General features: G+C 37.4%; 1 protein-coding gene across 1 annotated transcript in view; it reads right to left on the bottom strand.

The window, feature by feature from the left end:
- Positions 1 to 27697, bottom strand: part of LOC126285321 (coronin-6) — an 86341-nt gene that overhangs the window by 37219 nt on the left and 21425 nt on the right. Inside the window, exons 5-6 of the mRNA XM_049984624.1 lie at positions 24618 to 24796; positions 12226 to 12447 (exon numbers count right to left, since the gene is read on the bottom strand). Of these exons, the coding sequence (XP_049840581.1) occupies positions 12226 to 12447; positions 24618 to 24796 (401 nt within the window). The remainder of the gene's footprint in view (positions 1 to 12225; positions 12448 to 24617; positions 24797 to 27697) is intronic.

The raw sequence follows: 27697 nt of genomic DNA, 5'->3' as shown, positions 1-27697 counted from the left end.
TTACTGACAGAGTTGAGCAAATTTCTTCCTCTATCACTGGCAGCAGTTTTTTAAAACAAGCCACACCCCATCCTCACAAAGTTTCAAATTTCCTGCTAAGCTTCAAGCCTGGATGCCTTCATTAATAAGAAATAAATATGACCTTATTTTTGTTGTTTCTTCACAGCAAGAGACAAACCCAAAGATATCTGGTTTTTCCTCGTCACTGTCATTCTGCCCCTGTCCTAAAGCAGTCCTCGCATGAGACACGTAAAATAAAGTAGATACAATGTTTGATGTGTTACTTCCTCTTATTTCACAATGAAGAGTCATTGCCTTACGTGAAACACAAAATAAGTTCAGCAATATTTCAACAATGTGACACAAAAGGTTGAACTTAAAGGGGCAAGGTGGTTTTTTTTATGTCAAAAGCACAACTCATGAGATGCCATAGTGTACTTTTTGTTTTTAATTGAGCCCATATTTGGTGGGTTTTATAATTTACACCCTGTGAATATATGCTGTTTCTAAGCACTAATACATTGCACATTTCTTGTAAATGCATTGTTACTGGTACAATGTGTCATAATAAAATGGAAAATGTCACAGTGGTGGAGAAAGAACATTCATATTTAGTTATTTTAGTATTATAACTCACCTGTTATGAAAGAACACCATTTTAAGGCGACAGCACATTAAAGATTCATCAAACATGCACTGTTCTTGGTAGGTTATATGATAACTAAATGTCAGTAACAGATCAGCAATTAAAGCCTTCAAACGACGAAGGCCATTTTTATTGTAAAAGTTCAGTGTAGTATGGTTGGCAGAGAGACACAAGAGTAACAAAATCGTGTAGCAGAGTCACATCTTGCTGTGTCCAATTCCCAAGTTAGTGGTGGTTCCACAATGGTGTGGGTTCTGTTTGCATGGAATAGACTAAGTCCCCTGGTCCAACAACATTGACTGAAAATGGTTATGTTCGACTGCTTGGAGAGCACTTGCAGCCATTCATTGACTTCATGTTCCCAAACAATGATGGAATTTTTATGGATGACAGTGACCATGTCACTGGGTTACAACAATTGTTCGCGACTGGTTTGAAGAACATTCTGGACAATTCGAGCAAACGATCTGGTCAACCACATTGCCCAACATGAACCTTAAAACATTTCACGGTCACAATTGAGAGGTCATTTCAGGCACAAATTTTTGCACCAGCAACACTTTTGCAATTATGGATGGCTATATAGACAGCATGGCTCATTATTTCTGCAGGGGATTTCCAGTGATTTGTTGAGTCCATGCTACATTGAGTTGCTGAACTACGCTGGGCAAAAGGCGGTATGACATTACATTAGGATGTATACCATGCCTTTTGTCACCTCAATGTATTAGCAAATGTTGGTGATGAGGGGGAGATAATCCCACACACCATTGTTGAGGCATAAGTGATTCAAAAGCTTCCAACATGCTGGAAATACAATTTCCTCCTAAAAGATGCGTCTTTGACTATGTATTTCAATGCTCGAATTAATGTTCAAAGATTTGAAAAGACTTAAAATAACATTCCCCAACAGGCTTTACACTTTTCAGAGGATTTTAATAACTGTGTCTAGTACAGGAGAGTGAAAATGAAGTGGGACATCACTCTTTAAGCACGAACATAACTTATGTTTCATGAACACATTGGTAGTTCATACTTTTTACAGAAAATAAAATAAAAAATCCAGAATTGTAGTTTCTAGCATTAAAGCATTTGAAAATTTTCATGCCTGCAACAAAAATGTGGCAAAAGTCTGAATGATATTAAAAGACACGGACATATTGCACACTGATAAGAAAAGTCACAAATTGAAAAACAGCTATTTTTAGTTTGTCTTAATTGCAACAACATTTATGAAAAATGGAATTTACTGCCAACAATTTTTACTTAAAATTTAAATGAAGTTTATACTATTTCAGCACAAGTTCTATAGAATTAATTCTCTAAATCCAGTTTCCACAAGTGTTGCACTTGCGAGTTGTGTCACAGTTCTTGCTGGGATGTTATATATGACATATGACATCAAACAGTAGACAGGAGGTATACCTCACTTCAAATTATAAAACTGCTACAATGTATGCTAAAAATCACTTGTTTTTAACAAAAGTATGCTAAATACAGAACAGCTGTTGGCAACAGGTGATGCTGACTTATTACCTTAGGAGGTGGACCAAATGACAGAATTAAGTTATACAAGTCTCATTCTGAAGCTAACTGTACATGCATATGTAGATACACATCAGCATAATGAAATATGATATAGTGCAGAATGTACAGTAACATTTGAAATTATTTGTCTGGTACAATCCTAACCAATAGTTCAAAAATCACGATGTATTTCAAAAGAGCTACCAAAAGTGTGTGACAATTATTATTGTATTTCAATTGTTTAGGCTTTGCTATTAGTGACACAACCTAATGACCACTATGGAAATTTCTATGTATTCGGGAGTAGTGATGGGGCATCAACAACATAAAACTATTTGATAATGTCTCCCTGCAAATTAATCTCTCTCTCTCTCTTCCCCCCCCCCCCCCCCCTCCCCCCACTCCCTGCCTCTTTTTTTGTTTCCAAAACAGAAAGGTAACAATTTCCACATAGTTCATACTTTTATCGCAAGTGGTGATACATCTGCATCATTTTAAGGATACAGGGTACTCATAAATAGTGAACAAAATTGAAATTTCTTTATGACTTTATTAAATTCAATAGTCATTTCTGATTACATTGATATATACATTATGGGGTCTCGAATGAAAAATGGCCAATATATACCAAATTTTAAAGTTACAGTCATGTGTGCTGCCACGCCCCCTTTATTTCTGTTAAGGAACCAGTATTTTTCAAAAAGAACTGTAAACTTTGTTTCCCACGATTATACATACGATACAGCGTATATGTTGGAAACAGTGCAGGTTTCTAGTGATTATCTTTCTTAGTATTTTATTCTGTTTTGCTGAAGCAGTTCGTTCACTTGTTACTGGATGTTTATTGCCCAAGTGCTACATATGTTTGGTGGAAGTACATATCCTTTAGTGCGCAATAAATACAAATTATGCCACACATCAAGAAATTCAATAAAAGGAAATTTCATGGTAACTAGTTGACTAACAAAGCAAACCACACTGTTGAAAGTAACCTACGTATCAGTTCTTCAGTGAAGAAATGATCACATGGCACGTCTCCTAGTGATTCAAATTTTTGTGTTAGCAATGATGCTGTTGTAGTCGATTTGTTGTTGTTGATGTGGGCATCTTATCTTCTTTGATAAAGGAAGTGGCAACATTTAAACAATGTGATGGTTTAGGCTGTCTGGAAATAACTAAACAACGAAGTAGTAGGAAGGGATTAGTGTCAAAATTAGTTACATGTAGATCCTGCAATAAATCTACCTCAAAAATGACTTCGAACATTGTGCACAATTCATATGATGTGAATTTCGAGTCAGTGCATGCAATAGGAAAAGGAAGAAAGGCTGCTTAAACGTTTTGTGGTTTGATGGACCTTCCTCCTCCTCCCAGTAGGTTCGGCAAGTACATAAAAATACTTTTAGGTGCCTTGACAGTTGTGTCTAAAGCATCTATGAAACGTGCAGAGAAGAAACTGCAAATATTAGTGGAACCAGGGACATTGCTATTGCACTTGATGGGAGGATATCTTTCCTTGAATTGTGTTTTAAGTGCTACTTCTCTGGAGAATGGGAAAGTTGTTGATGGTGAGTGCCTGTCTAAGTACTGCCACACCTTCCATGGTAACACTGAAGGACATATTTAACATCAGTGTTGTACGAATTACGACGGTTACAGTGGAGGTATAGAGTGTGATGAAGCTCTAAAAATATTTCAGAGGTCAGTGCCAGTTTATAACGTTAGATATACGAAGTACCTAGGAGATGGGGACTCTAAAGCTTTCAATAAATTTAATGAGTTCAGTGTTTATTCTGATATCTTGGTAACAAAACTGGAGGAGTGTTGTGGACGTGTGCAAAAGGGGATGGATGCTAGACTGAGGAAGCTATGAAGAGAAATGAAAGGAAAGTTGCTATCTGATAGAAAATCTGTCTGGCTGAGGCAGATTGACAGAAAATGACATACACCTTCTTCAGAGTTATTATGGAGTGGCCATTAGACGAACTGCACTAATAATGTTACAGCAATGACAACAGCTGTACGGGCCATTTACTTTCGTAAGTTGTCCACAGATGACCAACCTGTTAACAGACTTTGTACCCGGGTGCAGATTCTTGGTGTGGTTACTAAAAAGCAAAAGAAAGTGGTCAAATGTACCATCATAAGCATTCTCTTCCTGAGCCTGTTATGAATTAAATAAAACTAATTTTTAGAGACCTGAGTGACCCTGTTTTGGTTAGTTATTGTCTTCATGGGGGCACTCAGAATACAAATGGAAGTGTCAACCATTGCATATGGGAAAGATTGCCCAAGAATATTTTTGTATGACTAAATACATAAAAAGTTGGTGTACTAGATGCAGTGATATGTTTCAATGATGGAATGATAGGAAGGTTGGAAGTCCTGAGAAATTTAGGCATAAAATGTGGCTCTAATATGGACGAGCAATTGCTTGCGTGTGACAAAGGGTGCATGAAGATGAAAGAGTTGCTCTTCAAGTTACCAATGAAGCAAGAAGTGCTAAAAGGAATGCCATGAGGAAGCTTGAAGACCAAGAAATGTTGCACAATGAAGACTGTTTCAGGAATGTTCTGAGACACAGTTTATTAGGACTACTATCTTCATTCGCAATTTCCCCGCAAGTTGTATTTTTCAAAATTCAGGTACAAATATTTTCTAAAGATTATAAAGCAGTGCTCTATTTTTGTATGTAACTTGCAATAGTCCATACTTATGTAGAAGACCTAAGCTTTATCGCAGAATCAACTAGCTAATAAAAAAATAACATTTTTACTAGGAAAACAATTAAAATGTAAGATGTGATATTTTCTTATCCTTGTAATATACATAATAAGTGGAATTAAATAGGTCTAGTACCTCAACCATCATGTCATGCATACCTGGTAAAAATATGGTCTCCTTCAAATGTATAACATTGGATTAAATGTTACTTAAATTTGAGGAAACTTTTGGAAAAGAAGCATCAATTTCTTAGTAATTTTTTTTCAATAACCCTAAGCAGGCTCAAAAATATTCAAAATACTTCTAATTTGTATAGAAAATGTGCTGCATTACGTGATATCAACAAAAAAATTGTAAAACACACATTATAAACAGTGCCTGAAAGAAATAGGTATTGATTTTTACATTAATATTGATCCGGAATAGCACCTTGCTGTTGGTGGGGAGGCTTGCGTGCCTCAGCGAAAAAGATAGCCGTACCGTAGGTACAACCACAATGGAGGGGTATCTGTTGAGAGGCCAGACAAATGTGTGGTTCCTGAAGAGCGGCAGCAGCCTTTTCAGTAGTTCCAGGGGCAACAGTCTGTCTGATTGACTGATCTGGCCTTGTAACAATAACCGAAACGGCCTTGCTGTGTTCGTACTGCGAATGGCTGAAAGCAAGGGGAAACTACGGCCCTAATTTTTCCCAGAGGCATGCAGCTTTACTGTATGATTAAATGATGATGGCGTCCTCTTGGGTAAAATAGTACCCCATTCGGATCTCCGGGTGGTGACTACTCAAGAGGATGTCGTTATCAGGAGAAAGAAAACTGGCGTTCTACGGATCGGAGTGTGGAATGTCAGATCCCTTAATCGGGTAGGTAGGTTAGAAAATTTAAAAAGAGAAATGGATAGGTTAAAATTAGATATAGTGGGAATTAGTGAAGTTCGGTGGCAGGAGGAACAAGACTTTTGGTCAGGTGACTACAGGGTTATAAACACAAAATCAAATAGGGGTAATGCAGGAGTAGGTTTAATAATGAATAGGAAAATAGGAATGCGGGTAAGGTACTACAAACAGCATAGTAAACGCATTATTGTGGCCAACATAGACACGAAGCCCACACCTACTACAGTAGTACAAGTTTATATGCCAATGGGCTCAGCAGATGACGAAGAAATTGAAGAAATGTATGCTGAAATAAAAGAAATTATTCAGATAGTGAAGGGAGACAAAAATTTAATAGTCATGGGTGACTGGAATTCGAGTGTAGGAAAAGGGAGAGAAAGAAACGTAGTAGGTGAATATGGATTGGGGCTAAGAAATGAAAGAGGAAGCCACCTGGTAGAATTTTGCACCGAGCACAACTTAATCATAGCTAACACTTGGTTCAAGAATCATAAAAGAAGGTTGTATACATGGAAGAAGCCTGGTGATACTGACAGGTTTCAGATAGATTACATAATGGTAAGACAGAGATTTAGGAACCAGGTTTTAAATTGTAAGACATTTCCAGGGGCAGATGTGGACTCTGACCACAATCTATTGGTTATGACCTGTAGATCAAAACCGAAGAAACTGCAAAAGGTGGGAATTTGAGGAGATGGGACCTGGATAAACTAAAAGAAACAGAAGTTGTACAGAGTTTCAGGGAGAGTATAAGGGAACAATTGACGGGAATGGGGGAAAGAAACACAGTAGAAGAAGAATTGGTGAGCAAGATGCATGAGACAGGCGAAATACCCTCAGACTTCAAGAAGAATATAATAATTCCAATCCCAAAGAAAGCAGGTGCTGACAGATGTGAAAATTACCGAACTATCAGTTTAATAAGCCACAGCTGCAAAATACTAACACGAATTCTTTACAGACGAATGGAAAAACTAGTAGAAGCCGACCTCGGGGAAGATCAGTTTGGATTCCGTAGAAATACTGGAACACGTGAGGCAATACTGATCTTACGACTTATCTTAGAAGAAAGATTAAGAAAAGGCAAACCTACATTTCTAGCATTTGTAGACTTAGAGAAAGCTTTTGACAATGTTGACTGGAATACTCTCTTTCAAATTCTAAAGGTGGCAGGGGTAAAATACAGGGAGCGAAAGGCTATTTACAATTTGTACAGAAACCAGATGGCAGTTATAAGAGTCGAAGGACATGAAAGGGAAGCAGTGGTTGGGAAAGGAGTAAGACAGGGTTGTTGAACGGAATGGACAGTGTCTTGAAAGGAGCATATAAGATGAACATCAACAAAAGCAAAACGAGGATAATGTAATGTAATCGAATGGAGTCGGGAGATGCTGAGGGAATTAGATTAGGAAACAAGACACTTGAAATAGTGAAGGAGTTTTGTTATTTGGGGAGCAAAATAACTGATGATGGTCGAAGTAGAGAGGATATAAAATGTAGACTGGCAATGGCAAGGAAAGCGTTTCTGAAGAAGAGAAATTTGGTAACATTGAGTATAGATTTAAGTGTCAGGAAGTCATTTCTGAAAGTATTTGTATGGAGTGTAGCCATGTATGGAAGTGAAACGTGGACGATAAATAGTTTGGACAAGAAGAGAATAGAAGCTTTCGAATTGTGGTGCTACAGAAGAATGCTGAAGATTAGATGGGTAGATGACATAACTAATGAGGAGGTATTGAATGGAATTGGGGAGAAGAGGAGCCTGTGGCACAACTTGAATAGAAGAAGGGATCGATTGGTAGGACATGTTCTGAGGCATCAAGGGATCACCACTTTAGTATTGGAGGGTAGCGTGGAGGGTAAAAATCATAGAGGGAGACCAATAGATGAATACACTAAGCAGATTCACAAGGATGTAGGTTGCAGTAGGTACTGGGAGATGAACAAACTTGCGCAAGATAGAGTAGCATGGAGTGCTGCATCAAACCAGCCTCAGGACTGAAGACCACAACAACAACATCCTCAAAGGCAGTTTGTAAATTACTGGAAGAGGCACTACCATAGCTCTTGTTTATCACTGCCAACATTCCTTTCACACGGACTAGTACTCAAGTTATGGCTCAGCCCAACACTTTACAACACTACTACGAACAATACAACACACAGTATAGTTATTGTTAGGTTGGCAGTGTTGTGAGACAAAATATTAGCAGTACGAATTGTTCCAATGTTTAACAACTTCGATCAATACCAAACTAGGTATAACATGTTTACTGACAAGGGGCGCTTTTGATCTCTGACCCTGGGAATCATATGAAACCATGCTTAGACTAGCACTCGATTATAAAGACAACAGTGGTATGTGTGACTTCCATGCAAAACTCTGCACCTGTCTGCTGGCACCATCAGACAATGGAATTAGGTAGCTGAGTTAACAAGTGTTCAAGTTGAGCGAATGATATAGTTGTAGTATGAATGTGTGATTTAGGGTGTTCGCATGTAATATGTGAACATTGATATCATGAAGAAAACTAATTCTACAAATGTGGTCAAAATATTAGGAACAAAGTTGCAACATTCTAAATATGGAAATGAAATTGGGGTATAGGAGAGTTCACAGATATTTAATATAACATAATAATTCAGAAATATAATGGGGATGACACAGAAATACATGACATTATGCTGGATTTATATACTGATATTGAAGGACAGGAAGAACCTGAACCTGAAGATGGATTTTCAACCAGTACATGACATTCACGTCTCCTGTGGAACAGGAACAGTCCAGTCAAAGTCAATACTAACTGTCTCCATCCGTACCGTCAAGGCCCGGTGTATTAGAAGATATTTATGACAGCGTACTAGAGAACATTTATGAAGACTATAACAATCGTGGCTTCAATTCCTTTGGCAACTGACATGGTGCTAGACGTGCATTAAAAGAATCAAATTGCAGATTAGTTCTGAATTATGTATGTGGGTAAAGGCAAGAAGGAGCTCATTCCAGAGGAAACAGAATGTTGCAATTACAAACTATCAAGAGCATGTAATATCGCAATTTGCTAAAGCAAGGTCATACGGATCTATCGTGCACTATTGGCCTCTGCAAATTTGGGCACTAGAAGCATACAAAATGGTTGGCTTGGATAATTTCGAAGTGTCGATTCCTTTTATTGACTATCTTAATGCTGAATATGGCATTTCATCTAGGCATATTACTACAATTGCCACACGTAGGGACATAGAAGATGATAACAGTATGTGTCAGAAGGCACAACATTTTGTCAAGGAAGTTAACATGTTTATGACACAGCAGGGTGTGGTAAAAGGAAATGTTAGGAACAGTGACTGGAGTCAATTTCGCTTCATCACCAACACTGCCTCACAGAGGACCCACAGCTACAAAATTTATGTGGCTTTACCAATGACAGCGGGACAAGCAAACAAGTTTTAAATCTTACAGCACATAGCACTTTTGGCCCAAATAGTGCAAAGAAACTTTAAACAAACTTCCCAACAAACATTCGTGTGGAGGCACGCATGTGACGAAGCAAGTTGGGATATTTTTACTTCACCTTTTGTTTTGTCATCTGCCTCCTTAAAATTCAGTTTTTCACTTTTAACTAATTACCATTACACATAAATTAGTATAATCTACATTTTCATATAAGAGAAAGGTTGGCCGTCATAACAGCAGATCTAATTTTGTACTTAGTTTCATGTATGTAATTGATTTTCTAATTTATTTCGACTAGTCCTAGTTAGTAAGTTTTGTTATAGCTAAAATCAGTGATAGTTTCACAACTTAAATTCTATTGTTGACTTATAAACAAATATGAATTCTGTACTAATTACAAACACTTGGAGGAACAATGAATAGTATTCCTAAACGATCTATTCGACTCTATTCAAAAACATTTTAGCAAAGCCATCTCTTAATTCCAAAGTAATTAACAGTTTTGTCAAAAGTATCGTTTGTGTAACGATATTTGTAAATTTCATGATTTAAACAAAATTCAGCTTAACGCTTGCAGGAGGAGAACCAATTTTTCTATGTATTTAGCTAATTTTATGAGTTAAGTTTTAATTCTAATTTTTGTAAATTAAACATTAATGTGAAGTTTCAGTGCCTATTATTGTTAGTATATATAAGGTACCCAAGACAGCCAGTGTAGCAACGCAGCTTGTCAACACCGAGGACAACCAATGAAGAAATAAAAGAAAGTGAATTGTCACATGTGGCACCCCCACATAAGGAACACTGCACATAGCCACAATAAACAAGGACTCACAAATTTTGAACAGTGAAATCAACAGCGGTTTACAGTGCAGTGGTGCAACAGCCAATCAGTGCATGGGTTTCATGGCCACAGTATAACAGCAGCCAATCAGCGAGCAGGTTTTATGGGAGCAGCCAATCAGCACACAGGTAAACACAGCTGACCGCAGATAAACAAGATGCCTCGCCAAGAGCCTTACAACTTGCTGTAGCCATGCATATGACGAATCGGATGACAACTGGAGCAGCAGCAGCAGCAGCGGCTGCATCAACAGGAGACAAGTGATTGAAAAATAAGGTATTTCTTAGAAAAAGCCGTTTTGTGTTAAGTGATACATAATGAGTGGCCTTAATGTACAATATAAAGTGATTGAAAACAAAGCTGTGGAGGTTAAGTTTTTAAATAAACAGAAAGACTTATTGGGGACTGATTCGCAGGGCAATAGTTGCTACGGAAAATTGGAAGCGATGTTAAGGCAAATTATGAAGACATTAGTAGGTTGGAAAATAGTATGAAAAAAAGACAGTAATAGGGTGGAAAATAGTATTAAACAAGACATCAGCAGTAAAAGCTGACAGTAGTAGCATTAGAACTGACATGTTTAACTTAAAGTATGAACTGAAGAAAGAAATTAAAAGGGAGATTAAGATAGTCAGCTCTAATCTTTCAGAACTAAATAAGAAGGTTGAAGAGGTAGTTAAAGATTGCGATGAAAAGATAAAGAGATTAGAACAGAATACAAATGAGAAATTAACATTAATAGAAGTAAGAGAGAAACTTGGCGATGACTATAGTAGGAGGGTGGAGGCTTATGAGAAATTTGGTGCTGAAACTAGAGTTAAAATGAATCAGAAACTGATGTAGAAACCGAGTGCGCAGTAGTGGTAGAGGAAAAACAGGAAAAATTAAATGAATATGTAGATTCAAAATTGACTAAATTAGAGAAAAAGGTAGAAGAAGTACAAAATCTAAAGCATAGAGAAAGGACAGTGGGTCTGATAATCATTTTGGTAAGCAGGATGATAGTTTTTCCAGGGAAAAGATTAATGCGGATTCGTTGTATCAAGAAGAGCACATCATAAGTAAAGATAAAGTGTGGCAGCCTGTAATAACAGAAAGTGTACAAGGTGTACATGTTAAGTGTTAACTGGACAGTGATAGTGATTTGAATAGCATTTCACAGGCATTTTTTGAATCCATTATGAACACAGAGGATATAGTGGCGATGCACGTTTCTGGTATAAAAATTATGAAGCTATCAAAGAGAGTGAAACATGAGTACTATTAACTGTAGAATTGGCAGGACAGCTGTTGGGGAGTGCAATTTCTTGGTGATTCAAAAATCTCAGCATTGATGTAATGTTTGGAACTAATTTCTTGTGCAAATGGTGTGTATGTATTGAGTTTGTTAGTGGTAAGTTTATTCTTCCTGCGCACCATTCATGAATGAAATGGGAACAAACCATAATAACTGGTACAATGGGACGCATACTCTGCCACACGCTTCACAGTGTGTTTGTTGAGTATAGATGTAGATGTAGCTTTATAACCTTCTCCAATTCTAATACAATCCCTCCAAAATAATAACAAATAAAATAAACGTTATAAATAATTATGACCATTTGGATTCTTTGGTTGTCAACTTTCAGCAGGCTTTTGGTACGATTATGACTGATGCTTAATAAAACAAATATGTCTGCATAGTCTGTGCACTGTCAGCTTACTATGTCGCTGCATATTAGGAAAGCACAATGAACATAACTTATAAATGTATCACAGACAGTCAAAGGAACTGGCACCCACCTTAATGCTATGGATAAAAACGTGTCTTATGTAGTGTATTTTACATAACATTCTCTCAATGATAACTTCAGGAATAATATATTTTACCACTATTAGTGCAATGCCCATAATGTTATGTTGCATTAAATGCTGGAAAGAAAGTCACACCCATAACATTTTGGGCACAGTATCTTAGCGAGGACTGCCACACCCATAATAATACGAGTATCATAGACCTCACTAAGATGTGTCCGAAATATTACAGACACGGCATTCTTTCCAAACACGAAGGTAACTTAACACTGTGAGCGCGGCACTCAAAACGTTAATGACGAATATCAAAGACAATGCAAAATGGCCAAACTACTCACCTTGCCACATAGGTACACAAGATTTGTATCTGGGTCATAGAGTGGGAACATCACACCATTACTTGTATCCAGTTCAACCATAACAATTGGCTCTGCAAGATGTTCGGGTGCTCGCAATGAGTACTGGCGCTCACTCATTTTGCTAAAACCTGTTGTGAAGATCAGACCACTTTTCAAGTAGATTGCTCTCGTTGCTTTGCTTCCTTCGTGGCACACAGCTTCCTGAGCACAAGCAGTTCATAAAAAACCTCACATTACTACTTGATCTGTAACTAACAATGCAGCAAACAGAAAATTATGCTAACACTATAATACCGGTACTGTTGTGATACAGAACAAAGAACACAGATTAATCTTTTATTTATTTCTCCTGCACTAATTTTATTTGGTGAAACAGTGGTAGAGTGAAAGGAAGACCATAGGTGAATCGAATTTAACAGATTCTTGCAAAAAGTTATCTCCTGCCCCACAACACACATTTTATGGTAGCAATGACATAGCTAGAATATATTTTAATACTAGACATACAATAAAATCTTCAGCACCAAGTGGTGTTTATGTGATCAGCTGCAATCAAAGTAGAAAATTACACGCAAAGTAGTCTTGGGGAGTTTAGGAGCTTTGAACAATAGTGATCTTGGTGTCAGCATACTACTAATTCAAGCTTGCCAAATATTTTATAATGGAAAAACTTCAATATTATGGACAGTGTAATATGCTCCAATTAGACTGAAAAGGTAAGATGAAGCTACGGTCAACATTAGAAATTAACACTTTCCTTCTGTACAAAAATTTGTTTTTGAGATCAACTTTACTTTGGTAAATGTCTGAACTTTTGTGTTATTCAGAAGCTTCATCAACCTTACTGTTACTCAGTCTGCAGTTGTGACAGTCATTTGTTATCGTGAATGGTTTGTAGGGGTATAAACTGGTTTATAAATGTGAAAAAATTCATATCAAGAAGGACTATTTCATTGCAATACATTAAAAGGCTTACCAATACAATTAAATGAAAAATAAGACATGGAAGTGATGTTTACACTGTGAGATACTGTTAGGTTTATTTATCAGTGCCGATCTGCCTCGGGAAGTCCTCTAACTATGTGAAGGGTAGCATAATTTATTGCTACAAGTGAATTTAAAAAAAAAACCTTGTCCCCAGTATGAATAGTGTTACAGTAAGGTATTTTCCATTAGATTGTTTAATGTTTTTGACTACAAAAACATGTCACATGGTTTACTGACTACAATAACCAGTAAAAGCATTCTTATTTTCACATTTGTTGTAATAATGGATTTCAGATTAACAGATAAAAATCATAATGCAAAGAAACCATAAACTAAATCAATGTCAAATTATCTTGGAGGAATAAGAAACAAAAAGAATTGCCTCGCACCATTCCAAAATAGGAACAATATCATGAAAAGGACAGATTGTTACTTCACCATACTGAGAAGACATTAAGTCACAGACAGGCACAATGAAAAGACATATTTTAGCTTTCAGCCAAAAGGCCTTCTTCAGAAGTACTGTTACAAAATCATTTGCAGCAAGTGTTAATAATTTTGATACTTCATCCTGTACATGATAAAAACAATTATTATGACAGCATGAGCAGCACGATTAGGAATCCTAATCAGCCAATGCACTGTAAAATAAGTAAAATGTTTACACTGATTATTCTCTAGCCTTATCAGTTATCAACGATTTGCTGATACCCCCAGCTAAACATGCTTACAATCCGGGCTTGTGGATGAAAAGTAGTAAGTAGCATTATGATCTTTGGCAGGAATTCTGGACAGGCCACATTCATTGAGACAATGAAAGCATTGTCATGTAAGGATCAAATTCTACTGCCAACAGCAGCAAGCCATATATTTGGTTACTTATTCGGATAAACTGAGCCTACACGGTGAACATTATCAGTCAAATATGTCCTGAATTGTAAAAAAGGTAGAGAAGTTGCCGTAAGTATGAACTGTGGACAGGACAAAGTTGTGAAAGAAGTTGATACTGATGAGCAGAGTGGGCACTCTGGTAGATCTATGACAAGATGGTTTGATTACTGCTTTTACAGCAATGCTGTTATAGTAAACAGTGTAAATAGAAAGTAAACTGAATCTGCACTGCAATGAAAATGTATGTCGGCACAAGTACAGAGTTCTTGGAAGTTTACTCATGTTTATGAAGTGTAATACATGCAAAAAGAAACTTTTTTTTATTTTGAGTGGTTACTATGAAGAGTACAGCTCACCTGGGAGCAAATTTATTATTATATTATGCTTAATCAATCTAAAATTTGTGTTCTTTATACAGATGTATGACTGCATGGAACATCATTATGCCTGAGCCATGGAGAGGTAATGCAACAGGCAGAATAAGCAACTGGTAGAGACCAGAAAATGTAGAGTTTTTTTCAAAACCCCTGATTTTTAGTTGGCTGCACAAATTTAAAAGGTTATCATGCTACGTTATCCTACCAAACTGGGCTCTGCCAGATGATTCTGAATACCAGTAATTCAAAATTGGTTACTTCTTTATATTTATATGTAGAAAAGAAAAATATTTCAAACCATCTCTGATAAAATAGTTCATCTGTATACAAGTTGCTATGAAATACCATGTGTTAAGTAATTTCACATTTTCGCATTTTGTGAGAATTTGTATTTCACATTTATTACATAATATGAATTTTTCCACTCCTTATCAATTGGTGATGTGTACACTGCCATGGAGATACACTATGTGATCCAACGTATCTAAGCAACCCCAAAAACGTACGTTTTTATATTAGGTGCATTGTGCTGCCACCTACTGCCAGGTACTCCATATCAGAGACCTCAGTAGTCATTAGACATCGTCAGGGAGCAGAATGGGGCACTCTGTGGAACTCACTGACTTTGAACGTAGTCAGGTGATTGGGTGTCACTTGTGTCATACGTCTGTTCGCGGGATTTAGACACTCCTAAACATCCCTAGGTCCACTGTTTCCGATGTGATAGTGAAGTGGAAATGTGAAGGGACATGTAAACACAAAAGAGTACAGGCTGACCTCATCTGTTGACCGACAGAACCGCCAACAGTTGAAGATGGTCGTAATGTGTAATGGGTGGACATCTATCCAGACAATCACACAGGAATTCCAAACTGCATCAGGATCCACTGCAAGAACTATGATAGTTAGCTGGGAGGTGAGAAAACTTGGCTTTCACAGTCGAGCTCATAAGCCACACATCACTCCGGTAAATGCCAAACAACACCTCGCTTGGTGTAAGAAGCATAAACATTGGACAAACGACTAGTGGAAAAACATTGTGTGGAGTGACGAATCACGATACAGGATGTGATGATCCAATGGCAGGTTGTGAGTGTGGCAAATGCCCAGTGAACATCATCTGCCAGCATGTGTAGTGCCAACGGTTATCTCAGAGGTGGTGGTGTTATGGTGTGGACTTGTTTTTCATGGAGGGGTCTTGCAGCCCCGGTTTTTATGGCACTATCACAGCACAGGCCTACATTGATGTTTTAAGCACCTTCTTGTTTCCCATTGTTGAAGAGCAATTCGGTAACAATTGCATCTTTCAACACGATCGAGCACCTGTTCATAATGGCGTAGTGGTTACACGACAATAACACCTCTAATCATACAATGAAGGCTTTCACGACCGGATGGTACTGTTGTTGATAATTCTTCCGGGTTATATGGCCATGGTCCATGGAATTATTCTATTCCTAATGTCCATGTAACGGCCATATAACCTGGAAGAATTGTCAACAACAATAACACCTCTGTAATGGACTGGCCTACAGAGTCTTGCCTTGAATCCTATAGAACACCTTTGGGATGTTTTGGAACACCGACATCGTGCCAGGCCTCACCGACTGACATCAATATCTCTCTTCAGCACAACACTCCATGAACAATGAGCTGCCTTTCCCCAAGAAATCTTTGAACACTTGTTTGAACATATGCTTGCAAGAGTGGAAGCTGTCATGAAGGCTAAGGGTGGGCTAACACCATATTGAATTCCAGCATTACCGATGGAGAACACCACGTACTTTTAAGTCATTGTCTGCCAGTTGCCTAGATACTTCTGACCACATAGTGTAGCTGACACGAAATATTAAACTTCATCAATTTTTGTTGTCAATTTTATTGAAAAGCATACTATTCACAAACCTTTTTTTCCATCCTTCTCTCTTTTAAATGTAACGTGTAGTACTGATATGAATGAATGGCAGTTTGAAAGGGTTAATCAGTCTAACAGGAAGTAAACTACGGGACATCATTTTAGAAGTTTTATACTTCTACTCTGAATGTAGTATCAATATTTTAAAACTTTTTAGTACCACGTACAGTACAATCATGATTCAAAAATTTTGCAAACTCTTCTACTCATTATCTAATTCTCTTACCTTTTTTCCTATATCTATTAGATTTTCTTTTCCTTCATGTTGCTACAAGCAACAATCTACTGACCAAGTCCCATGCATTTCAGAACTCTAAAAAATAGTTCAAATGGCTCTGAGCACTATGGGACTTCTTCTGAGATCATCAGTCCCGTAGAACTTAGAACTACTTAAACCTAACTAACATAAGGGCACCACACATCCATGCCCGAGGCAGGATTCGAACCTGCAACCATAGCGGTCACGCGGTTCCAGACTGTAGCGCCTAGAACCATTCAGCCACTCCAGCCGGCTTCAGAACTCTCCTACTGCTTTTGAGACCAGTACAAACCTAATAGAGTAATATAAATATATATTTTCTACAACAAATTGACCAAGGAATGTATATGGTAATGGTAAAGCTGTTCATTAAGATTATGTGATGTATGGTTCCATGCTCTCATTAAGATTATGTGTATACATCATACCTCTTGATAATATACAAGACTCTGAATCTGTCACTGTACTCAACACTTCAAACTGAAATTGTGGACACAGGGAGTATACGTGGACAAGGAAAAAAAATTCCTGGATTTTTCCCAGTTATAAATATACGTTCTCCTGGGTTAAAATATACTTTTTCCGTGTTACGTAACAGTATACACTTCCTCGACACTGTAAAACTCGTCAATCATTTGAATGTTTAAGGTTTTATACACCGCTGTAGTATTTCCCCACAGTTTAGAAAACGAAACTTGGGGGAAAAACACGTTTTGAAAAGACCTTAGATGTGCAGCAACATGTACACTGCATATTTCCGTATTACGGAAGTATAAGTTTGAATTCCACCACACACCACATGTCACTTTCCGAAGCACTGAAATTGAGATTGCGATGCGCTTTTGTAAGCCAGTCATAGCTCATGTCACGTGATCTCGCCAGCTGATGACAGCATAGGAGACGTGATGCTGTCAGCCAATAGCAAGATCACTCAAGTAGCGCAAAAACACAAATAAGAAAACTTAATGTTTAAAGTAATATACATAGCATTCACTTATAACATTGGTCTCAGAAATTAATAAGCTGGAAGAGAAGCTAAGCTTCCACTTACAATGTTGATCTTTTTTTGCGTGTGCAACACTTTAAGATACATCACACAAATGTGCCAGCAAAATTTTTATTAACGATGTAAATGTCTGATCTTCTGGGCTCTAAATTCTTCTAAATAGTCATCTTCAAAGAGTGGATTTTTAAATGAGAGTCAAACACTTTACGATTTAAGAAATTCATCATACATTCTTGCACATAGTTCATATTGCGTAAAAGGAAATTTGGTTTGAATGTAATGTTTTTCAAGCCACCATTCGCAATATTTTCCCACGACATGTTAGAAATAGGTTCGTTTCATCAGTTGGAAGACAGCGCGAGATGAAAGGCGTCACAGCGCTTACACAGCTACGATGATGCAAGAAGCCCATATGTTCGTACGTGTAAAATATTAAAAGATCTTACATTATGTCATGAAAGAAACAAGACATCAGAGGATACTTTAAGCACATCGGAATTTTGTGAACCATACTAAAATGCATAATTCGGCTTAAAATACACATTCGTATGTAAATTTTCTTGGAGTACCAGTACTGTCTCATCTAATATTTTGTTCTTTATTATGGCATAACACCATACGTGCACTTGAAATGCAGCGAACAGTTGAAACTAGCCAATTGTGTGGAATTAAACACTTCATTTCAAGTAAATTGACAGCCTTAGCAGAAAAGATTAATGAGAGCTGAAAAAAATACTAAATTGTTTTGCAAGGCGATTAATGCTTGACTGTCAGGAAAGTGGAAATAAAATCTAAAACTAATAACATATTTTAGCCTTCTGTAATTATGCGAACGTATTTTAATTCATTTGATAGCCCCTGGCTACAAAAATCCATTTGTTATCATTTAACAAAGAGGAATCAACAAAATCACTGAAACCTAAGAGGTCACATGGAGACGTCCCATCTCCCCACCACAACTCAGACTGCTCTGGGCATCAGCCCCAGATTTACTATATTTCCGAACCGGAGCAATATTAAGTAGTGGCGTCCAGCCACACTTCTGTAACCAGAAGCGAGAAAAGGTACTACTCATAGGCGACTCAACTGCGCAAGCCGAAGAGTCCGCCCACAACTGCTCAAACTATTCTATTTTAAACAGTTGTCACGTCACACTCATCGGAAGCAATTTGTTGTTATGAAGTATTGCATAGTCTTCCTAAAGCCTTCGATACACTGCTGTTGGCAGACGCTTGTATGAGCGCTGTGTTTTGTTGTCATATATGGTGCTTTTTTTTTTTTTTGAAACTTAAGTTTTATTTTCGTTTTTTTTTTTTTTTTTTTTCTCTCGTTCATATTTTGTTGCAGCAGTATTAACTGCAGTAGCAGGATACAGTAATATCTTTTGTTAGAGTATTGGTTCTTACCAGTTAAAATCACAAGAAAAATTCCTGGAATTTTAAACAATTCCTGGGTTTTTCCCAGTTTTCTCCCGGATGAAAAAATTTCCAGATTTTTCCCGGATATCCCGGGTCGTATACACCCTTGGACAGCTATCTTATGCGACATAACTGTAGTAATTGGAGAATCTGTTACAATGAACAACACAAAAGCAAGACGCTCTTATACTATGTCTTCAGTGCAACAGGCAAAGTTTTATTCAGGAACATGAGCAGGCCAGCACTTCAGAGGCATTACCTCATTCGTTTCTGCACGAGAGAAGTATGGTGAGAGTTGAAAAGCTAATAGTGGAGTAAGGTGCCACCGAAATATGAGAACAAACACCACTACAGGAAAAGATTACCACTGTCAGTGCCAAACTGCCAATGCTTATAGCCAACTACCTGAAGACAATAAATAAAACGCAAATCTAATGGAAATTAGCTGTTTGTTCACTAACTCCACAGTGACATCCACACATTACCGTTTAAATATTAATAACAACTTATGCCTGTATTGTGAAAAATCATTTCTGAATGTACACACAGTAACATGTGAACAGTTACTTAATGTACTGAGTACGCACGGGACTAAAACAAGCTTTCAGTCACCACTCAGATACAAGTTCATCAAAATGTCCACATCAGATTGAGGATTGATAGCAATATATAATGCAATGAGAAACACTAAATGTATAGGCTTTTATTAAGTTGCATGCCAGTATCAGATCTCTTATTACTTTTGGATTTACCACAATTAGGGAAAGGATACTGTTTGCATTCTAGGAACCCTGTCACCATTGTTTGAACTTTTGAAGACACTTGCATAGAGTATGGTACCAAAAACATGCGATGTTCTAAAATCAGCCTACCTCATTCATACAAACATTCATCAGAATTTACAGAAAAAGCCGTAATTTTGTACAGTCAGAAAGTAAAGGAGCTGACACCAATCAAAGAATGGTAAAAAAACTTTTTTGAGCCAACAGCCTATGGACGCTAAAGACAGTCTGTTCTTTATTGTAACTTCCGCTAGTAGCACTAGTTCGACTTGTACAGTTCAGGTGTGATAAGTGGAGAAAAGCTATTACTACAGTAACACTGTGTGTCAGTAACCTGCACACTCTTGACAGCTTTGTCACTAACTGTATCCCAAGACAATTATTTGCACTGCATTTAAGGATTTTATAGAGAGCTCTCCACTAAATTATTCAGTCTGGAATATACTAGTTGTTCATGCTTGGCAAATATACCTGCTGCTTCAAAAAGACGTGGATTCTACCTTATAAAAGTAACTGCGATTAAATCACCAGTTTAAATTATAGTTGTGAATATTTAAACAAAATAGTTTTTGCACTCACTGTGAGTTTTAATTCTTTTGATATTTCTATTCAAATACTTTCAGCTAACTACCCATTATTAAAATTTCAGAATTCCAGATTTCCCATTTTAGAACCATCTAATGAATGGCAGTATCTCATTCATATTAGCCTGATCAATTCCCTACTTTCAGCGTACATGGCAGATAAGTCTCAAGGATTTTGTCTCTACCCTAGGTTAAATGTGCAAAAAAGTGATTTCATGTCAGTGTTGGGAATGCATGCAGCCAGTGGAGCAGAAGGGTGAATGTAATGCTAGTCAAACCAATGCAAGCAAAGTACCTTTACGTTTTGGCTGATGGCCCAAGCAAGGAAATTACCCTCACCATCTTTTTTGCACACTTTCCCCAATTATCACTTTATTATACCAGTCCTACCCCCATGAATCATGAACCTTGCCGTTGGTGGGGAGGCTTTAGTGCCTCAGCGACACAGATGGCCGTACCGTAGGTGCAACACCAACGGAGGGGTATCTGTTGAGAGGCCAGACAACTGTGTGGTTCCTGAAGAGGGGTAGCAGCCTTTTCAGTAGTTCCAGGGGCAACAGTCTGGATGATTGACTGATCTGGCCTTGTAACACTAACCCAAACGGTCTTGCTGTGCTGGTACTGCGAACGGCTGAAAGCAAGGGGAAACTACAGCCGTAATTTTTCCTGAGGGCATGCAGCTTTACTGTATGGTTAAATGATGATGGCATCCTCTTGGGTAAAGTATTCTGGAGGTAAAATAGTCCCCCATTCAGATCTCCGGGGGGGGGGGGGGGGGTCTACTCAAGAGGACGTCGTGATCAGGAGACAGAAAACTGGCGTTCTACAGATCGGAGCGTGGAATGTCAGATCCCTTAATCGGGCTGGTAGGTTAGAAAACTTAAAAAGGGAAATGGATAGGTTACGGTTAGATATAGTGGGAATTAGTGAAGTTCGGTGGCAGGAGGAACAAGACTTTTGGTCAGGTGAATACAGGGTTATAAATACAAAATCAAATAGGGGTAATGCAGGAGTAGGTTTAATAATGAATAAAAAATAGGAGTGCGGATAAGCTACTACAAACAGCATAGTGAACGCATAGTGAACATAAAGCCCACGCCTACTACAGTAGTACAAGTTTATATGCCAAGGGGCTCTGCAGATGAAAAAATTGAAGAAATGTATGATGAGATAAAAGAAATTATTCAGGTAGTGAAGGGAGACGAAAATTTAATAGTCATGGGTGACTGGAATTCGGTAGTAGGAAAATGGAGAGGAGACATAGTAGGTGAATATGGATTGGGGGAAAGAAATTAAAGAGGAAGTCGCCTGGTAGAAGTTTGCACAGAGCATAACTTAATCATAACTAACACTTGGTTCAAGAATCATAAAAGAAGGTTGTACACATGGAAGAATCCTGGAGGTACTAGATACAGGTAGATTATACAATGGTAAAACAAGAGATTTAGGAACCAGGTTTTAAATTGTAAGACATTTCCAGGGGCAGATGTGGACTCTGACCACAATCTATTGGTTATGAACTGTAGATTAAAACTGAAGAAACTGCAAAAACGTGGGAATTTAAGGAGATGGTTCCTGGATAAACTGACTGAACCAGTGGTTGTGAAGAGTTTCAGAGAGAGCGTAAGGGAACAACTGAGAGGAATGGGGGAAAGAAATACAGTAGAAGAAGAATGGGTAGCTCTGAGGGATGAAGTACTGAAGGCAGCAGAGGATCAAGTACGTAAAAAGACGGGGGCTAGTAGAAATCCTTGGGTAACAGAAGAAATATTGAATTTAATTGATGAAAGGAGAAAATATAAAAACGCAGTAAGTGAAGCAGACAAATAGGAATACAAACGTCTGAAAAATGAGATCGACAGGAAGTGCAAAATGGCTAAGCAGGGATGGCTAGAGGACAAATGTAAGGATTTAGAGGCTTATCTCACTAGGGGTAAGATAGATACTGCCTAGAGGAAAATTAAAGAGACCTTTTGAGAAAAGAGAGCTACTTGTATGAATATCAAGAGATCAGATGGAAACCCAGTTCTAAGCAAAGAAAGGAAAGCAGAAAGGTGGAAGGAGTATATAGAGGGTCTATACAAGGGCGATGTACTTGAGGACAATATTATGGAAATGGAAGAGGATGTAGATGAAGATGAAGATGAAATGGGAGATACGATACTGCGTGAAGAGTTTGACAGGGCACTGAAAGACCTGAGTCGAAACAAGGGCCCGGGAGTAGACAACATTCCATTGGAACTACTGACGGCTTTGGGAGAGCCAGCCCTGACAGAACTCTACCATCTGGTAAGCAAGATGTACGAGACAGGCGAAATACCCTCAGACTTCAAGAAGGATATAATAATTCCAATCCCAAAGAAAGCAGGTGCTGACAGATGTGAAAATTACCGAACTATCAGTTTAATAAGTCACAGCTGCAAAATACTAACACGAATTCTTTACAGACGAATGGAAAAACTAGCAGAAGCCGACCTCGGGGAAGATCAGTTTGGATTCCGTAGAAATACTGGAACACGTGAGGCAATACTGACCTTACGACTTATCTCAGAAGAAAGATTAAGGAAAGGCAAATCTACGTTTCTAGCATTTGTAGACTTAGAGAAAGCTTTTGACAATGTTGACTGGAATACTCTCTTTCAAATTATAAAGGTGGCAGGGGTAAAATACAGGGAGCAAAAGGCTATTTACAATTTGTACAGAAACCAGATGGCAGTTATAAGAGCCGAGGGACATGAAAGGGAAGCAGTGGTTGGGAAGGGAGTAAGACAGGGTTGTAGCCTGTCCCCGATGTTATTCAATCTGTATATTCAGCAAGCAGTAAAGGAAACAAAAGAAAAATTTGGAGTAGGTATTAAAATCCATGGATTGTAATTCTATGAGAGACAGCAAAGGATTTGGAAGAGCAGTTGAACGGAATGGACAGTGTCTTGAAAGGAGCATATAAGATGAACATCAACAAAAGCAAAATGAGGATAATGTAATGTAATCGAATGGAGTCGGGAGATACTGAGGGAATTAAATTAGGAAACAAGACACTTAAAGTAGTGAAGGAGTTTTGCTATTTGGGGAGCAAAATAACTGATGATGGTCGAAGTATAGATGATATAAAATGTAGACTGTCAATGGCAAGGAAAGCATTTCTGAAGAAGAGAAATTTGTTAGCATCAAGTATAGATTTAAGTGTAAGGAAGTCATTTCTGAAAGTATTTGTATGGAGTGTAGCCATGTATGGAAGTGAAACATGGACGATAAATAGTTTAGACAAGAAGAGAATAGAAGCTTTCGAAATGTGGTGCTACAGAAGAATGCTGAAGATTAGATGGGTAGATGACATAACTAATGAGGAGGTGTTGAATAGAATTGTGGTGAAGAGGAGTTTGTGGCACAACTTGACTAGAAGAAGGGACCAGTTGGTAGGACATGTTCTGAGGCATCAAGGGATCACAAATTTAGCATTGGAGGGCAGTGTGGTGGGTAAAAATTGTAGAGGGAGACCAAGAGATGAATACACTAAGCAGATTCAGAAGGATGTAGGTTGCAGTAAGTATTGAGAGACGAAGAAGCTTGCACAGTATAGAGTAGCATGACGAGCTGCATCAAACCAGACTCAAGACTGAAGACAACAACAACAACATCCCAGTCCTCTTAGTACCAGATATCTGAAGCCTTGATGCAAATATTATACATGTTTCATCACCTCTCATCTGTAAATCTTTGCAATCAAACAATACTGACGTAAGATGTACCAGCAACAGGTGTGTGAATCAACAGTGTTCAAATCCAGTGCTTAACTTGCTTCTAGTTGCCATAGTTACTTCTCCCTGGTACTACTTTCACTATGCAATGATACTGTGACGACGACACGCATTTACAATCCCAGGCACAGCAATAGCCTTCTTTATGGCAATTGCAGTCAAGGGGAACACATAGAGGTAGGAAAAGTGATATTCCTTTCCTGCATACCACTTCAGCTGCTCTACAGCGCAGTAGCATAAGTAACACGATTTCACTGAAAATTGTTTAATCCTATGATTCCTCATGGGCTATGAGAACACAGTAATATCCACTTAAAGAAAATGAAAAAAAAAAAAATCATATTTTGTGAAATATTTTCATTGCAAATTAAGGATAGATATCAAGTGCAATCACCTCCTCAACAGTGCCAGTGCGTGGATTTATGATGCGCATCTTTTTGTCTTTACAAGTTGTCAAGAGCTGTGAACCATCCCAGTTCCAAGATGCACTGTATACAACATCAGGGTGGCAATCTATGTGCACCAAAATGTCACCTGTTCCCACATTCCATATTGCCACTTGGTTGTCAGAACCTATATTAAAAACAAAAACAAATTAAATAGTATGAAATGTATTCAATTGATTCATTCAAGCCTTCACTATGTACAACTACCTAAATTAGAATATTAGTTATAAAAGTGCTTTCATCATTTATCAGTGAAAGACTCGTGTTACAGAGATTATATTTTAAACTCCTATGGTTGCCGGTGGTAAAATCAAAGTCCACAACTATTTACTGGCATTTAATAAACTGACCGAAAAAAATATTAACACAGAATATGCGAAACAGAACAGAACAAGGATTTACGATTTGAATACATTCTGTGATAAATTAAATACATTTATTTGTACTTAAAATCTCTAGGTTCTAGTTACTAAAACTAATTCTGGACCATACTGGAGAATATTATTAATCTCCAGTCACCCACCCTGGTTAGAATAAACACATTCAGACAGCCCTGCTGACAATCGACAATCTGCACCAATCAAAGCTTACAAAAAACTAGACTAAGAGTATATCAAAGTGACTATGAATTCAAAAAATTAAGAGTTGTCGTGCAATATTATGATGTGTGACAAAACAGTTCGTGTTTTCTACAGAAGTTCACATTTTCACAGAGAAAATGTATCTTACTTGTAAACCTACTGGAAAGTTCCACATTATAGCAAGTTGTCACAAATATGTTCCATGGAACATGCAAAAACAAAATAACTACATTAACCTTATACCTTTTATGTGTTACTGACATTTGAGTAATAATAATTAGGTAATAGTATGGAAGATACCTTACTAATACTTTCAGAAAGGAAAGACATGAAAGAAGTTGTACTCATTAGGTATCAGTGTGCAAACCAACTTACATGTCTTGATAAAATTTTCAAATAACATGGCTTCGTATCTGAATAGTGCTGAAATCATTGCTCATATACAACACAAATATATGTATGAGGCCACTTTTAGCTCCTTTCAGGCAACAAACTGCTGCTTTAGGCCTAATAAACTTTTGAAGCGAGTTGGTTTCATAGTTCTTCGCTGTTTGATCAAATCTTTTGATATTTTCCATATAATGGCACTGTTTTAATATGAAAGTCCACACATTCATCTATTTGATTATCTTGTCTTTAAAATATTTTCCTTCAGTTCTATATCACCCTCCCTCTTTCACTGTTAAAAGTTAGTTCTCTGATGCTCTCTCATTTAATTGCCTATAGATCTGCTGCTTGGATTTTTCAGACTGTGAGCTCTCACATTCCGTGGTGCTCCAGTCCTACATAGTCTGCACAAGAAATTTCTGACAGGTTCCATCAATTCAAGAAGCATAACTGCAGATGGGATGGCAGCCAATGCTCAAAATAGTCTACTTAATAACGGTATTTTTCATTGTGCATACAGGGTGAACCCAAACTCCAATAACAAAACATTAGAGGCTGTTCAGGGATATTTTCTGTATATTTTGGTGCAAGGCATCTGTTGTTTATAGTGGCTCTTTACAGAGCAATATTGATTTATTTATTTTGTTACCTTCTGTCACTCCAATTATCACTGTTTCCTTGAAAATATCTTCGAAACATTGAAAAAGTCTGTAAGGAGCAATCATAAAAGCATACAGGCAGATGCAAAAGTACAGTGGTGTTGCTGCTATCACTGTAGGAAAAGCTCAGCATAGTTTTGCTGTGCCACTCTTCTGTTGTGTTCCGTGAACTCGTACACAAGGAACATATCAGCCAACTCTTAGTCAATAAGCTTATCCACACTGCTGTGTATCAATGTTAATGTGCAACTCACACTGCTGGAAAAAAAAAAAAAAAAAAAAAAAAACAGAACCGAGCAATACTGAATGCAACCTAGAGGTCTAAGAGTAATGTGGGCATTACTTTGAGTGAATTTAACAAATTTGATTCCAAACAAGACAGACAGCACATACCATTTGCAATTGCATTGCTGTACAGAAATTTTCAATGTAATTAAGATACAAAGCTAAATGGGATGAGAAATGAAACAAATTGTGATTACTCTTTAAGGAGCCATTTGAGAACACTGTTACCTTATACCAAAGCACCCACAAAATTTCCGAATAACTGCTGAAATTTTGTCAGAGTTTGGACAGACTATGTAGATAGCTGAAAGTGGTATGTGTACTTGACCAAAACTGGTAGCTTTAATAAAGAAGTGAAAACTTTTGTGCCAAATCATGTGTTTTCAAAATAATTTATTCTATTAACATTCTGTAAGAAAGTAAAATCTCGACAGTGGCTAATTCACCATATTACATACGTGCATCTAAATCGCAGGCATGTGCAGTGCTTGCTTCGTACATCTTACCTTTAGATCAAAATTGTGATGCTTTAACATCTACATTGTTTATGTAGCCACCTCATTAGAAAGCCCTCTTTACTACATAAACAAACATGTTTGTAACTTACATGAAATCATTTACAAAAAAAAAAAAAAAAAAAAAAAAAAAAAAAAAAAAAAAAAAAAAAATACTTTAGGGGGAAATGTTTTGCATTCCATTTCTCACAATCTTTACATAACAGTACTTTACACATTTATTCTACATCATGCAGTTCCAATACTACATAATGCCTGTGAATCTTATGTATTTACCTTACTTTAAATTTCTCCCCTTTTCCTTTTTAAAAGATTCCTGTGTTGTAGGATTCAAATGCTCTTCACTGCATCCTCATAAAAGCAAGCATTATCAATATCTTGATATTAGTTTGAGTATCAAAAGCAATTATTAATGCCATTAACTTAAGGAACAAAAGTCACTATCATTAATCAAATTTTAGATTCAACAAAATCTATTAATTGATCAGTGCAGTCCACTGGCATATGCAATGATCTTTGGAGGCTATCGTAAATTACTCATGACACAGCTATTGCAACCTCTGATTTTCAAACTAAAAGTAAAGCAACTTAATTATTGGAA

This window comes from Schistocerca gregaria, chromosome 8 (assembly GCF_023897955.1).
Source record: "Schistocerca gregaria isolate iqSchGreg1 chromosome 8, iqSchGreg1.2, whole genome shotgun sequence".
NCBI classification, from domain to species: domain Eukaryota; kingdom Metazoa; phylum Arthropoda; class Insecta; order Orthoptera; family Acrididae; genus Schistocerca; species Schistocerca gregaria.
This window is presented reverse-complemented; position numbering and strand designations above follow the sequence as displayed.